The sequence below is a fragment of the Ctenopharyngodon idella genome, chromosome 16 (assembly GCF_019924925.1).
Source record: "Ctenopharyngodon idella isolate HZGC_01 chromosome 16, HZGC01, whole genome shotgun sequence".
In the NCBI taxonomy this organism is placed as follows: Eukaryota; Metazoa; Chordata; class Actinopteri; order Cypriniformes; family Xenocyprididae; genus Ctenopharyngodon; species Ctenopharyngodon idella.
In genome coordinates, this window is record NC_067235.1 from 17990896 (window position 1) to 18004184 (window position 13289).

Genomic DNA, 13289 nt, shown 5'->3' on the forward strand with positions numbered 1-13289 from the left:
CCGAACAAAACTGACCATCATTGAAATTTCGTAAAGGAACACAACCGACGTCATTGAAATCTAAAAGCGAAACAAAACCAACCATCATTGAAATCTTGTAAAGGAACAAAACCGACGTCATTGAAATCCGTCAACCATTAAGATCCCAAAAGGAACAAAACTTACCATCACTGAGATCTCTTGAAGCAATAAAACTAACCATCATTGAACAAAACAAACCTGACCATCATTGATCTGTCGTAACTGAATAAAACTGACCATCATTGAAATCTTGTAACTGAACAAAACCGACCATCATTGAAATCTTGTAAAGGAACAAAACCGACAAAACTGACCGTCACTGAAATCTCGTAATGAAACTAAACCAACCGTCACTGAACTCTTGTAACTGAACAAAACTGACAATCATTGAAATCTTGTAACCAAACAAAAACGACCATCAGTGAAATCTCGTAAAGGAACAAAACCGACGTCATTGAAATCTAAAAGCGGAACTGAACCAACCATCATTGAATTCTCAAAGCAAATCCATCAAACATTGAGATCTGAAAAGGAACAAAACTTACCATCATTGAGATGTCTTGAAGTAATAAAACCGACCATCTTTGAATGAAACAAACCTGAATGTCATTGAACTCTCGTAACTGAACAAAACTGACTATCAATGAAATCTAAAAGTGGAAAAGAACCAACCATCATTGAAAATCTCAAAACAAACTGTCAACCATTGAGATCTCAAAAGGAACAAAACTTACCATCACTGAGATCTCTTGAAGTAATAAAACCGACCATCATTGAACTGTCTTAACTGAACAAAACTGACCATCATTGAAATCTCATAACCGAACAAAACCGACCATCATTGAAATTTCGTAAAGGAACAAACCGACCATCTTTAAAATCTTGCAAAGAAACAAAACCGACCGTCTCTGAAATCTCGTAATGAAATGAAACCGACTTTCTTTGAACTCTCGTAACTGAACAAAACCGACCATCATTGAAATCTCGTAACCAAACAAAACCGACCATCATTGAAATCTCGTAACCAAACAAAACCGACCATCATTGAAATCTCGTAAAGGAACAAAACCGACGTCATTGAAATCTAAAAGTGGAACAGAACCAACCATAATTGATATCTCAAAACAAAAGCGTCAACCATTGAGATCTCAAAAGGAACAAAACTTACCATCATTGAGATCTCTTGAAGTAATAAAACCGACCATCACTGAACAAAAACAAATCTGACTGTCATTGAACTCTTGTAACTGAACAAAACTGACCATCATTGAAATCTCGTAACTGAACAAAACCGACCATCATTGAAATCTCGTAACCGAACAAAACCGACCATCATTGAAATCTCATAAAGGAACAAAACCGATGTCATTGAAATCTAAAAGCGGAACAGAACCAACCATCATTGAAATCTCGTAAAGGAACAAAACCGACATCATTGAAATCCGTCAACCATTGAGATTTCAAAAGGCACAAAACTTACCATCATTGAGATGTCTTGAAGTAATAAAACCAACCATCATTGAACAAAACAAACCTGAATGTCATTGAACAAAACTGACCATCATTGAAATCTTAAAACATAACAGAGCCAACCATCATTGAAATCTCAAAGCAAATCTGTCAAACATTGAGATCTCAAAAGGAACTAAACTTACCATCATTGAGATCTCATGAAGTAATAAAACCGACTATCATTAAACGAAACAAACCTGACCATCATTAAACTGTCGTAACTGAACAAAACTGACCATCATTGAAATCTCGTAACTGAACAAAACTGACCATCATTGAAATCTAAAAGCAGAACAGAACCAACCATCATTGAAATCTCAAAACAAAACCGTCAACCATTGAGATCTCAAAAGGAACAAAACATACCATCATTGAGATGTCTTGAAGTAATAAAACCGACCTTCATTGTACGAAACAAACCTGACCGTCATTGAACTCTCATAACTGAACAAAACTGATCATCATTGAAATCTAAAAGCAGAACAAAGCCAACCATCATTGAAATCTCGTAAAGGAACAAAACCGACGTCATTGAAATATTGTAAAGGAACAAAACCAACGTCATTGAAATATTGTAAAGGAACAAAACCAACGTCATTGAAATCTAAAAGCGGAAAAGAACCAACCATTATTGAAACCTCAAAACAAAACCGTCAACCATTGAGATCTCAAAAGGAACAAAACTTACCATCATTGAGATGTCTTCAAGTAATAAAACCGACCTTCATTGAACGAAAAAAACCTGACCGTCATTGAATTCTCATAACTGAACAAAACTGACCATCATTGAAATCTAAAAGCAGAACAGAGCCAACAATCATTAAAATCTCATAAAGGAACAAAACCAACGTCATTGAAATCTCGTAAAGGAACAAAACTGACGTCATTGAAATCTAAAAGCGGAACAGAACCAACCATCATTGAAATCTCGTAAAGGAACAAAACCGACGTCATTGAAGCCTAAAAGCGGAACAGAACCAACCATCATTGAAATCTCAAAGCAAATCCGTCAACCATTCAAATCTCAAAAGGAACAAAAGGAACAAAAGGAACAAAAGATCTCACTGAGATCTCTTGAAGTAATAAAACCGACCATCATTGAACGAAACAAACCTGACCGTCACTGAACTCTCGTAACTGAACAAAACCGACGTCATTGAAATCTAAAAGTGGAACAGAACTAACCATCATTGAAATCTCGTAATGGAACAAAACTGACCTCATTGAAATCCGTCAACCATTGAGATCTCAAAAGGAACAAAACTTACCATCACTGAGATCTCTTGAAACAATAAAACCAACCATCATTAAACAAAACAAACCTGACTGTCATTGAAATCTCGTAACCGAACAAAACCGACCATCACTGAAATCTGGTAAAGGAACAAAACCGACGTCATTGAAACCTAAAAGTGGAAAGGAACAAAACTTACCACCATTGAGATGTCTTGAAGTAATAAAACTGACTATCAATGAAATCTAAAAGTGGAACAGAACCAATCATCTTTGAAATCTCAAAACAAACCGTCAACCATTGAGATCTCAAAAGGAACCAAACTTATCATCACTGAGATCGCTTGAAGCAATAAAACCAACCATCATTAAACAAAACAAACCTGACTGTCATTGAAATCTCGTAACCGAACAAAACCGACCATCATTGAAATCTGGTAAAGGAACAAAACCGACGTCATTGAAATCTAAAAGTGGAACAGAACCAACCATCATTGAAATCTCAAAACAAAACCGTCAACCATTGAGATCTCAAAAGGAACAAAACTTACCACCATTGAGATGTCTTGAAGTAATAAAAATGACTATCACTGAACGAAACAAAACTGACTATCAATGAAATCTAAAAGTGGAACAGAACCAACCATCATTGAAATCTCAAAACAAAACCGTCAACCATTGAGATCTCAAAAGGAACAAAACTTACCACCAGTGAGATGTCTTGAAGTAATAAAACCGACCATCATTGAACAAAACTAACCTGACCGTCATTGAAATCTAAAAGCGGAACAGAACCAACCATCATTGAAATCTCAAAGCAAATCCATCAAAATTGAGATCTCAAAAGGAACAAAACTTAACATCATTGAGATCTCTTGAAGTAATAAAACCGACCATCATTGAACTAAACAAACCTGACTGTCATTGAACTCTCGTAACTGAACAGAACTGACCATCATTGAAATCTCTTAACTGAACAAAACCGACATCATTGATATCTCAAAACAAAACCGTCAACCACTGAGATCTCAAAAGGAACAAAACCACCATCATTGAGATATTTTTAAGGAATAAAACTGACCATCATTGAACGAAACAAACCTGACCGTCATCGAAATCTCCTAACTGAACAAAACCGACCATCATTGAAATCTCGCAAAGGAACAAAACCGATGTCATTGAAATCTAAAAGTGGAACAGAACCAACCATCATTGAAATCTCAAAGCAAATCCATCAAAATTGAGATCTCAAAAGGAACAAAACTTAACATCATTGAGATCTCTTGAAGTAATAAAACCGACCATCATTGAACTAAACAAACCTGACTGTCATTGAACTCTCGTAACTGAACAAAACTGACCATCATTGAAATCTCTTAACTGAACAAAACCGACATCATTGATATCTCAAAACAAAACCGTCAACCATTGAGATCTCAAAAGGAACAAAACCACCATCATTGAGATATTTTTAAGGAATAAAACTGACCATCATTGAACGAAACAAACCTGACCGTCATCGAAATCTCCTAACTGAACAAAACCGACCATCATTGAAATCTCGCAAAGGAACAAAACCGATGTCATTGAAATCTAAAAGTGGAACAGAACCAACCATCATTGAAATCTCAAAGCAAATCCATCAACCATTGAGACCTCAAAAGAAACAAAACTTACCATCATTGAGATGTCTTGAAGTAATAAAACCGACCATCATTGAACAAAACAAACCTGACCATCATTGAACTTTCATAACTGAACAAAACTGACCATCATTGAAATCTTGTAACTGAACAAAACCGTTAACACTCGCGCCACCAGCCTCGCGCCGTTCCCTCACGGCTCTCGCCCGCCCTGCTCGTCACAACCAGAATTTCGTATAAAAACAAAACTATCTTTGAAATCTCGTACAAAAAAAGAAGGAACAAAACTTACCATCATTGAGATCTCATATAGAAATAAAACCGACCATCTTTGAACTCTTGTAACGAAACTGATCGTCTTTAGAATTTTTAACGGGGAAAAAAAAACAACCATCTTTGAGATCTCACAAAGAAACAAAACCAACCTTCACCAAAATCTTATAATGCATCAAAACTGACCAGAAGATTAAAAAAAACCACAAATTATTCTAAGATGACACACAAGGACATCAAGAATCAGCACATGAATCTCAACAAAGGTGACAATCAAAAGTGTCATGCCACAATGCATGCTGGGAACAATAGTACAAAACTCCCAGCATGCATTGCAGCATGAATAAATTATGCAGCTGAATTGTCCTATTATTTTCTTTAATTCTAACTATTTGCTTTTATTTTTTTCTGTGGTTTTTGTTCTGTATTTTAGTAGCTTTTTGTGATGTCCAGAATTGATCTGATTGTCTGAATTTGTTGTCACCATTGTTGAGATTCATACGCTGATTGCTCTTATCTGTGTTTGTCATTGTAGTTTATTGTTTTCTGCTCATTTTTTTTTTTAATTTTCAATCTTCTAACTGATTTTTACAATGCAGTGTGGTCTCATGTTGTTTTAAAACAGGGGCTGTAATTATGACATTCAAATGACATCAGTGATTTACACTAGCTCACAACGATTATAACCAACCTCCTTATAACCGATCTCAATTCAGTTTTTTTTTTGGTACTGCAAATGTTTTTGACAAACACACTGTCACAGCAGCCAGAGAAGACAAACATATTATAAGAGTTAAGAGCCCAACTAATGGAAACACCAATCACCATTATGGTGACAAATGAAACAAACATGAGTGTTAAACTTCTGTAGATGAATGACAGTAATATGTGAAGCTGTAATGATGTTTGTGGTTTTGTTTAACCCTCCTCTGCTGAGATCTGGAGAGATTTAATGTCTTCTTTTATCTTCAGTTGATTTCATCTAAGGCTGTGGCTGAAGTCAGTTGTAGCTCTTGTGTTTCTGTTTGTCTCTTTTTTTTCAATTCTCTTTTTTGCTTCAGTGATTCTGCTTGTTAACAGGCTTGTTAATGCTAAGATGATTATATAAATAATATATAAAGATTTTGTGGCTCAGATAAGGTCCAGTTCTGGTTTATTCCTTTGCTCTTGGCTGACCTGTGGCATTACTATGGCCTGCTTGTGGCTCACATCTGGCAAACAGGAGTGGTCCGCCCAAGCATTCCACGCCACATGTGGCCCAGATCATCATACCATGTGTGGCAGATATGGGCCGGATCTGGGCCGGCACAAAGTTGCTATCTAGGCAGAATGTGTCTGTGAAGTTTCAGCTGAAAATAGCCCACAGAACATGTATTATAGCTTGTCAAATTTGCCCCTTTTTGGGTGTGAGCAAAAACACTCCATTTTTGTGTGTTTCCCTTTAAATGCAAATTAGCAGCTGCTCCCCCTGGCCCCCTTTCCAGAATAAGGCAGAGATTTAACAGCTCGCGTTTAGATTGCTCAACAACAACAAAGCTGGACAATCTCACGCAGCCAAAATGACGATTGTCAGTAATGGTGTTCAGCCTTGCATTGTTCAAACCAGAGTTGAACACTGATGGAGAGACTTAGAAAAAAGTTACAACTTACAGAATGAAACTGGACGTTTCTGAACGGTTAGTGGATAAATTTATGTAGTTACTGTGGAGTTGATTCAACTCATCAACTAGCATGTGCCGTCATGTTAATCTTTTGTGCAAATCCAGCAGTGAATTGACCCTTGTTTGTGAAGCAGTCAACTCTTCCTCTTCTCTAAAGCAATCCCAACGTGGCCTCACCCCCTTTGTTGCATGTTCCCGGAGGAATGTTTATGTAAATTTTGGGGGTTGTGATGTTACCAACCCGGGAAGAAGCTCGTTGTAGTCCCTGTACCAGCCATTTGTTGTAGTCCTTAAAAAGCGATTTCTGTAAAAGAAAATATCTCCCTTTGCATTGTACTTTGAGCATTGTAATTTTGCAGATGTTGTTTATGATCAAACAGCAACATTACACTCTAACTAAAGTTAAAAAAAAGTGAAACCATAAGCGCCATAAGCGCATCTGCTAGTGGTAGACACACAAATCACTTCTAATGCTATTTAATTTCTAAAACTGTATGAATGACAAGGTTATAGCTGTCACCTCAGGAGCAAGTCAGAAGTCTAGTATATATTGAAACAATGGATTCATAAGGGGCATTTGGCTTGAAATAAGCTGTGCTAATAAACACAAGTCCTGGAATTTTGATTTCACACTAACAACAAAGAAACAAATAAAAAAGCATCTATTTCACTTGCTAAATGGAGTTGTTGGTGCTTTTTCTATGATATTGGTGCAGTCAAACATGAGCAAGAATTTAAAGTAATATGTCACTCTGATATGGGTTTCTTTCAACTGTTGCCCATAAAATAAGATCAATGCAAATTTGTCACTTTTGACAATCACATCAGGTTTTGAAGTCACTAAAATCACACTGAAATGCTTTGTAACCTAAAACATGGTGTTCATGTTGTAACATTTAATTTAAATGGTTTTATTCAAACAAAATTATGATATTATGATTTTATGTTAGGTTACTCCAGCTTAAGTGTTAAGTCAAGTACAAATGGCTTCCTAAAGGGAGAGCTCACCAAAAACTGAAAATACTATGAAAATAAAAAATTATATCCTTTAGTCACCCTCATGAGAGAGAAAATTTGAAAATTTGAATTTGAGAATTCTCAAAAATATTATTGTTTTTTAATTTTTTCTATAAAAATAATTTAAGAAAGCCAAACAGTTTTGGAACAACACAATGTGTTGTTGACGGAATTTTATTTTTAAATTGTCCCTTTAAGGTAAAAATTGGCACACTATGTCTCCTCTTAATGTTCTCTGGTTACACGCTGTGTTTTGCAATAATGACACTTCCCAAACTGTGACCTCTTTAAAAAAATATTTGTAATATATTCACTGTCACTGCAAGTGTTTTAAAATAAATGTATGCTGATATGTCCATTGATGTCAGACTCACTATTATTTGCTATGACCCCTGCTGATGTGTCATTGAACTGGGAAAAAACTGCTGAAAACTGCTTTATTTAAATGAACTCAGCACAACATGTTTAGACTCTGCAAGAGAAAAGTGGAGGATAAGTTATGCAGAAGGTAGCAAGAAGTGGAAAAAAGTGACAAAAAGGGGAAAAACACTAAAAGAAACCAAGATGGCTCTGATTCTGGATACTCAAACCTCTAAAATGTTATTGCCAGTAACTATTTGATAACTCTACTGCCATCACTAGGCACATCAGAACACTACAGATGTTGTGTTTGATCTGGCTGGTGATAACCATGACAATGACCAAACTTGTACAATAAGGTGATATATAAGAGCTATTCTGAGGGATTCTTGACTTTTTGACTCTATGAAACCAGATGTTCAGATAATATTTTATGAAAATTTGTGATTTTCATGTGGCTCCACACAAACTATATTCAAACAGACTCTTGGTTTGACCCAATTTAAAAACAGCATAAAATATTCCAAAAGGATTAATGTGAGTATATTTTTAGTTCGTTGTAGTAAAATGACTAAGGGTTTCCTATAACAGTGGGAGCTAATGATCTTTCACAATCTTCACGATGGTCTTTATTAAATAATGCTGATAGAACATGTGACATGTGATTAAATACTTTATATGGAGATGATATGGCAATTAATTCATCTTATTCTGCAATGTATTATAAATGAAAGAAATAGATTAGCATGACAGAACATTGATCCATTTACCACATTAAACATTTGATTAATGATATTGTCATACATTTTAAAGGACAGATTTTTGCCTTTAGCATGAAATTCGGACAAAGTTCTGTTTACTGATGTAAGTGTTCAATTATGTGAGAGGCAATGCTGGCAGAATCTCTCTTAGACTCTCTAGATAATAAGAATGAGGTTTTAAGACAAACATTATGGGTACAAAATAAATAAAGAAAACAGAAGCAATGTAAGATTCGTGGCACATTCTGCATACAGTAAATTCCTAAATCCAGCTGGCCATGATGAGGACTGTCCTGGTAAATGGCTCTTTGCTAATCCAATTCCTGACACTATGCCAATGACAAAAAATAATTCTTGTTGTCAACCTGCCACCTCTCTAAATTTGTATCTAACTGTACTGGCACATTTCAGTTCTGTTTAGCTTAGGAGAGAGAATGTGCTGTAAATCATTTCTCCAAGTAAAAACAGGGCCATGTTTGCCAGTTCCTCACCAAAAGAATATATTACTATCCATGCATTTAAACATAATTGCTCATGATCATCCAAAAGATTTAGTCCAGACTTTCAGCTATGTAACATTACTTACTCTGTTCCAAACCCAGAATTTTACGAATTAAAATAAAATAATAAATTAATAAATACCGCTGATATTTTTGTGGTTGTTCACAGCATACATAAGAATCATAAGCTGTCCTTTTAGCTCCCTCTAGTGGAATACTAAGGGAAGAAAACTGTAGATTTGATAGTTATTATTTAGTTATTAACATTTGCATATAGAGGAGACTGGTGATACTTGTCACATTGTCAAGTCTAAATTAAGGTCTAGTCAAAAGTCTAAATTCCAATTACACAAATGTGTTTTCTTTAGCAGTAATTTTGTATATGCCGTGCATTCAAACAACATAATGAAGATTGAAAGACTGAACTATGTTCTCAGGACAAGGAATATTTTTCATAAAAGTCAGGATGGAGTTGTGATATGTGTTTTTAATGTTATACAATGTAATGGTTTACTTAATCCAATAATAGGCTGTTTAATGGCAGGTTCCATTGTGATTTGTGTCAAACGATCAGTGTATGTTCAATGAACTATATTTTTTCCTGTGTAATAATGGTGGAAATTTTTTGTGGTGGCTTTTTTGTAGCCAAGATGTAAGGTATGTGATTATATAGAAATATTCACTGTATCACTGGAGTGAAAAGTGTGACAACTAGCCCTGGTCTCCCCTATAGGTATATGGTTGGTGCATAAGTTAATCAACCAGCAGTTTATGATTGTCAATGAACATTTAAACACTAGTTCAGAGTTCATTTATCAATAGTGATTTGTTTATAAAAGCATGAACTTATGACCCATTTAGATATACATAATTATGTGCAGGCCATAAAAAAGAATATTAGTCAGTGACACACTGCTCTTCTGATGCCCCAAATGTGAAAGTACAAAGAATGCCCCAGTGATCGCTGATGAAATAGTCACACTTCAGCTTCTCCAGACCAATCAGGGTCATGCTTTCTGGCCGTAGCTTGGCACTGTCTGCGGCTGTTCTGATGAAAACTCGATCAAATCGCAGGCGTATAGGATCAGGGATTTCTTTGTTATCATTGATGGATGTGTCCCAGGTGTATCTGCTTTCCTCTGGTTTCCCCAGCATCTCCCACACATCAGAGATACCGTCTGGCAGCCCCCCAAGCTTCTTCACCTGTCATAACAAACACAGTCAAACAAATTTACATATGACATTTTGACAGATTAAAATGTGAGTTTTGAATTTGAGGACATTAGAGCAAACACATGTTAATATCACACACAACCTCCCAATCCCTAAGGTTAGTATCTCCTCCAAATATGACTGAGTGGTCCTCTGGAGCCTCTTTCATCCACTTCCAGACTCTCCGCAGCTGATTCAGGCGTTCTTGAGAGCTTGTCTTACAGCTCTCCAGATGAGATGTCATAATGCACAGTGGATGGCCTAAAAAGCTCACCTAAACAAATACGCAAACACAAAATGGGAAGCTGAATGTTTTGAATAGTTTTGAATTTTATCATTAAAAACATGGTCAAAAGGGTTAAAAAAGTGCATATTCATAATCAGGCATATCAAATCAATAATTATCCAACAGCTAAAAGGGACCTACATTTGCTATTAGCAGGTTCCTGCCCATCTCTGTTGTTGGGTACTTCACAATGTTGCTCTGGAGGAATTGTACTCTGTCCTTTCTGAGCAAAATGCCAGTGAAATAGCCCTCATCACTAGCTGAAAACAGAAAATGTACACAAAAATCTCATTCTATTCATGCAAGAAATAGTATTTATTTATTGAGTTTGTATGCAACCATTAACATACCTTGCAGAAACTGATAATCATTCATAATGTTTTGTAAAATCATCAAAAAAGGAGGAATCAGCTCTTGTAACAGTACAACATCTGCACGGTGCCTGCATTAAAATCATGATTTAGTTATCAATTCATTCAAGTCTTTTTGTAAGTGGTTTTGTAATACATTAGATTTTTCTAGTTAATTGAGATGTTGAATACTGTAGACATGATGTGTGTAATGACACACTTCACCTTTAAATGTAAATGTAAATTAATATTAGTTAAGCAACCTGAGAAACACTATTATGCAACTGTAAACTCTCTAAACCTGATAATTTAAAGATTTTATTCATCCTTAATACTATATTTAATCATCCTTATAAATATGTGCATGAGAAATCTATTCATATTAATGTTTGGTCTGAAAACATATAAACATAAAAAATTGCAATTGGTAAATAACACTTACTTTCCTAAGAGTGACAGCAGACCTTTGACCCGGTTAAAGACATTATCCGAATCCAGACCGTCTATATTCCAGGATATCACTGTCAGATAGCTGCTTTTGGTGCTGGATTGGGTTTTCTGCTGATCAGCTGACTGATCTGTGAGTGAATTTTCCCAGTATGCCTGTTTTAAGGGAAAACTGGACTTTATTGTCTGGGTGGACTTGGATTCTGCTGATGGTGTGTGTACTTCCTGGAACGAAGTGGTTTGTGTTGACTGCGTTTGGACAGATTGGGGGTGTTGGGGTGACTCCGTCTGAGTTGACTGGTCACATGTAGACCGAGCTGATGTTTTTTTCTGTGCACTTTGGGCTTTTTGTCGATGAGAGGAGCTTGCAGGAGAAGTTATAGGTGAAATAGATTGATTTCTTGTTTTGCGAGTATTCTTTTCTTGCTTTGATCCTGCAGACCTTTTTTCGAGGCGCTCAGGCAGGTGTTGTGAGGGTGGTGACATCTTTTCAACAGTGACCTGAGTACACTCACCACCTGCTTTCATTTGGCATGCAGCACTCTGTCTCTTTTTATGCTTTTTATTCTTCTTGCCAGTTTTCCCCTCAACTTTGTTGTCCACAAGACATGGAGCAGTGTCATTACAGCCCACATGGGGCTCTCCTGAGCAGGTGTGACTATATCAGAATAAAATACAGTATGTCAACAAGTCATTTTTGTGGCAGCTCATATTCAGTAAAACAGCAGGATATTATCTATCAAGAATAAAGCAGCTTGACATTTTGAAATTAGATAATATAACTAGAAATTAAACAGTCTAACCAAAGCAAACTGTTTTGTATACGGTAAGACTGACATTGATTAACTACAGAAAATAAAAATAAAAATTTAATGCTTCTTGATAATACTGAATAATGTACTTACCCTGGTGAACAAGGTGGTTCATCCATTTTAATAGGGAAGATAGGTTTGTGTTCGCTTGGAGCTTTCAGATTCAATTTCTGTTCAAGGGTTTGGTACTGACAGTGATTATGCTGTCAAATTAAACCTGACATGAACAAGTTTATTCAGCCTATGCTTATGAAAAGCATAGTTAGCTCATTAGTCAAAACATGCATTGTGTCCAAAATGTCAACAATGTGAAAATTAGTCAACAGGTTAGACCTAGGTAAGCTATCACTGGGTATGTGATCTTATAATTTTGTAGGCTATCGTTTAAATCTACAATTGAACTGCCATGTGTCCGTGCTTTTACTCCTTTATATAACTTATATTAAATTTACCTTTGGCGAACTAGCATACATTTAATAAACACGGAATACTGTCAAACAATTTCGTAAAGAGGATAAATATAGAAAGAGTTAAGAGGGGTTTTTTTTAACGTACAGCTGCGAGATATAAAGTCGAAATTATGAGATAGCATAAAACATATTTCATACTACTTACAGACAACTGTACTTGTCTCCCAAGTTTCGAGTAAATCATCACTCTCTTGCCATTCCAGAGGGCAGCAGCAGTTAGTTTCGATTTCCCACACAGCGTGAGGTTGGTCTATGAAATACTGCGCGGCAATAGCAACATATTCAAATCTCAGAAGGTTTTTCTCGTACTTTATGGTATAAATTAATAAATACTTAAACAATGACAATAAGATATGTATACCTACACTGAATTAAAAACGCAGGGAAGGGTTAAAATGAGACGAGTTAGCCAGCTGCTAAACTCCGCTGGTTTTGATCTCTCTGTTGTTGTTGTTTCTCTGACCAGGTTTTGGAGTGTAGTCGACGTAATATTAATAGTAAAATTAATAAAGCTAATATAATATCTTATTTCTTAAATAACAAAATAATATAATGTTGTTTTTGTGATCACATATTTTGGGGTGTGGTCGACATAATATTAATTATTATAATTAATAATGCTAATACGATAACGTATTTTTAAAAAAAATAATATTTACATAATATAATGGTGTAAAAAAATTAAACGTAAAAAACTTTCCACTAAGCCTCAAGACGCAATTAATACCAAA

At 35.6% G+C, this 13289-nt stretch overlaps 1 protein-coding gene across 1 annotated transcript; it reads right to left on the reverse strand.

Annotated features, from left to right (window-relative positions):
* Positions 1 to 8138: 8138 nt before the first annotated feature.
* On the reverse strand, positions 8139 to 13099 carry LOC127497173 (tyrosyl-DNA phosphodiesterase 2). The gene is made up of 8 exons (XM_051865467.1): positions 12924 to 13099; positions 12704 to 12818; positions 12182 to 12305; positions 11272 to 11934; positions 10830 to 10921; positions 10621 to 10739; positions 10297 to 10467; positions 8139 to 10184 (listed from the first exon to the last, which is right to left on the reverse strand). Exons 3-8 carry the CDS (start codon positions 12205 to 12207, stop codon positions 9879 to 9881), a joined length of 1377 nt encoding a protein of 458 aa, XP_051721427.1. The 5' UTR covers positions 12208 to 12305; positions 12704 to 12818; positions 12924 to 13099; the 3' UTR covers positions 8139 to 9878.
* Between the last annotated feature and the right edge of the window lie 190 nt (positions 13100 to 13289).

Coding starts and splice junctions, on each gene's coding strand:
- LOC127497173 (XM_051865467.1), bottom strand. CDS start 12,207: ATGGATGAACCACCTTGTTCACCAGG. Junction 11,935..12,181: donor GAACCACCTTGTTCACCAGG/GTAAGTACATTA, acceptor ATTCTGATATAG/TCACACCTGCTCAGGAGAGC. Junction 10,468..10,620: donor GGAACCTGCTAATAGCAAAT/GTAGGTCCCTTT, acceptor GTATTTGTTTAG/GTGAGCTTTTTAGGCCATCC.